Below are 3,063 nucleotides of genomic sequence, written 5' to 3'. Positions count from 1 at the left end.
CTGTGCGCTTCACCCTACGCCAGACCATCTCCTTCCCGCCGCGCGACGAGTGGTCCGACTTCTCCTTCGACCTGGATTCTCGCCGTAACAAACAGCAGCGCATCAAGGAGGAGGGAGAGTAAGACGGCTTCCGTCTCGCTCTCAATGATCCCATTTCTCATTTCACGCCCACTGTTGGAACATTTCTTTTGAAAACCTGGTATTAGTGCAAATACTGCTGAGAACAAAATTCATATTTAAATGGGAGTGCACTTATTTTCTGTATTGTTCTGGTTCTCGTTATCGCCGAGGAGAAATACACGGTGTTGAGCAAAGGTGCATTTTATTATTTTCTAAATTTCTTGAGAGCACTTAAGAAATGCTGAGGATTTCAAGTATGCTTTGAGTTTTAAATGTTCATGATTCATTCCCATGTTAAAGCTTGACTGGAAACAGAAGCATTAAAGGGCTTTTTAGGGCTTCTATTTCTGCTATGGGCCATAGCAAAAGTGTATTTTAATATGTTATAGACTTTAATGTAGAGTTTTCACCAATATGGTTCTGAAAATTAGTCAGGTACACTGGTTTTCATTTGTGGCAGAAGTCAGCATTGATTGTATACATTTCAAACATTTCCTGTCAGAAGTATTATGTCAATTGATGGGCGATTTGTTTTTCTGCTGTACCTTCTATATTTTGCTTTTTTATGTCTATTGTGAGACCAATGCATCACCTTTTTGTGTCAGGTTGTGAAGTATGTGTTTAAGTGACAGATGGTCATTCATTTGATGTAGCCATATATAGGCCTAATGCTCTTGACCCAGTGTTTTACAGTAAAATACTATGACTGATGTCCTTTTGTGTTTGTTCTTGTTTAACTGCTGTGCAAACATGGTTGTGATTGCATCACAGAGCAGGTGTTTCCTCGTGCAGTGGATGGCTAGTATGTTTTTTTATTCATGAACCATGTTTTGGTAAAAGGTGTATTTCATTTGATAACTGGCCAAATCCTGATATAAATGTATATAAATTTGTATAGTTCTTTTTTGAAAGACTCCCTAAAGAAAATGCATGATTTTCATCATGGAACAAAGTATACAGATGTGAATATTGCCTGGTTGCCTTATCAGTAAAAAGAAATTCAAATAAGTGCATACAGTACTACATACTACACTCGCCCAATGTTTAACTTTGTCTCAAGTAGCCAGCATTACTAGAAAGCAGAAACTGTCTGCATTTTCATATTTTTGTACAATGTTTTGTAAATATGTTGCAATATAACAAGGGTATTTTGATATAAATCTGAAATAAATATCCACAATTGCTGTAATGTGTTACAGTTTTTCAAAAACGTCATTGAAAGTCAGACTATAGTATGTCAAAAAAAATACTACAGAATGACTTTTTATGACTACTTCGACATACTATACTATAACATTTAATGATTTTTGTCGACATACTATATACTATATATGACTTTTTGACATTAAAGTCATAAAAAGTCAAAAAGAGTCATAGTATAGTATGTTGAATAAAGTCATAGTATGTTAAGTCATAAAAAGTAATAGTATCTATGTACATTAGATACTATTACTTTTAAATAAAGTCGTGAAATTATATATATATATATATATATATATATATATATATATATATATATATAGTGAAATAGTATTTCAACCCTAACCCAGTATATGTCGGTAAAAATAGCATACAATAGTATGTAAAAAAAGGTCATAAGTCATAGTATACTATGTCGAAGGAAAGTCTTAAAAAATAGTAAAGAAAGACAGAAAAAGTAATTTTATAGTAGCTCACAAAAAAGTCATAAACATTCATAGAATAGTATGTCGAGAACAAGTCATAGTATAGCATGTTGAAAAAAAGTCAGAATAGTATGTAGAAAAAAGTCATCGTATACTATGTCGAAGAAAAGTCAGAATATTATGTTGGAAGAAAGTCATAATATAGTATGTTAAATAAAAGTCATAGTATGTAGAAAAAAGTCATAGTATGTAGAAAAAGTCAGAATAGTATGTCGAAAAAAAAGTCATAGTATAGTATGTAGAAAAAAAAAGTCTTAGAATAGTACGACAAAAATAAGTCATAGTTTAGTATGTAGAAAAAAAGTCTTAGAATATGTAGAAAAAAAAAGTCAGAATAGCATGTCGAAAAAAGTCATAAAATAGCATGTCGAAAAAAAGTCATAGTATAATATGTAGAAAAAAAGTCATAGAATAGCATGTCAACAAAAGTCATAGAATAGTATGTAGAAAAAAGTCACAGTATAGTATATTGAAAAAAAGTCATAAAATAGTATGTAGAAAAAAAGTCAGTATAATATGTAGAAAAAAATATCAGAATAGTATGTCAAAAAAAGTCATAGTATGGTACACTACCGTCCAAAGTTTGGGGTCACTTAGAAATTCCCATTGCCCTCCATTATAGACAGAATACCAGCTGAGATCAGTTGCATTGTTTTTTTAACCAGGGCAGTAATCAGATTACATTATGTGCTGACATAATTGCAAATAGGTTTGCCAGTGTTTTTCTAGTTAGTTTTTTAAAATGATATCAGATTAGTAAACATAATGTGCCTTTGGATGATTGAATGAATGGTTGGTGATAATGGGTAATGTAGATATCGCATTAAAGATCAGCCCCCCCACTCAGATCAGCTGGTGTTCTGTCTATAATGGAGTGGTATGGAAATTTTTAAGTGACCCCAAACTTTGGACCGGTAGTGTATCTACATTACCTGCTCCAGATGCAATTCTAAGTGACTATGGATAAAAGCATCAGCTAAATGACATGTAATGTAAATATCCATACTTGTTGTTATACTCTTGTGTTTAATTACTGGAAGTGTGGTTTCATTAAAATATTTCTTTTTGCAGTTACAAAAACTAATGACACTGATATGTGAAATTGGTCAAATTTAGGATCTCAAAATATCAAACAATTATTTTTTTATTCCATATTAAAGTCATCTAAATGTTTACTTTGTACTGATTTCAACAAGCTGGCAATACATATTCTGAAGCACTTTTGGGGGGGAAGCAATGCTCCTATAATAATAATAAT

General features: G+C 32.0%; 1 protein-coding gene across 7 annotated transcripts in view; it reads left to right on the top strand.

The window, feature by feature from the left end:
- tp63 (tumor protein p63) overlaps positions 1-1,310 on the top strand; it is a 34,500-nt gene extending 33,190 nt beyond the window's left edge. For 6 of the 7 annotated variants that reach the window (XM_032526737.1, XM_032526738.1, XM_032526743.1 and 3 more), the window contains one exon: positions 1-1,310. This exon is cut by the window's left edge. In XM_032526737.1, the coding sequence (XP_032382628.1) occupies positions 1-122 (122 nt within the window). In that variant the 3' untranslated portion in view covers positions 123-1,310. The other variant, XM_032526744.1, reaches the window with a different exon arrangement.
- Positions 1,311-3,063: the final 1,753 nt, after the last annotated feature.

Source organism: Etheostoma spectabile, chromosome 9 (assembly GCF_008692095.1).
Source record: "Etheostoma spectabile isolate EspeVRDwgs_2016 chromosome 9, UIUC_Espe_1.0, whole genome shotgun sequence".
Taxonomy (NCBI): domain Eukaryota; kingdom Metazoa; phylum Chordata; class Actinopteri; order Perciformes; family Percidae; genus Etheostoma; species Etheostoma spectabile.
The sequence above is the reverse complement of the archived record's forward strand: the minus strand, read 5'-3'. Positions and strand labels throughout refer to the sequence as shown.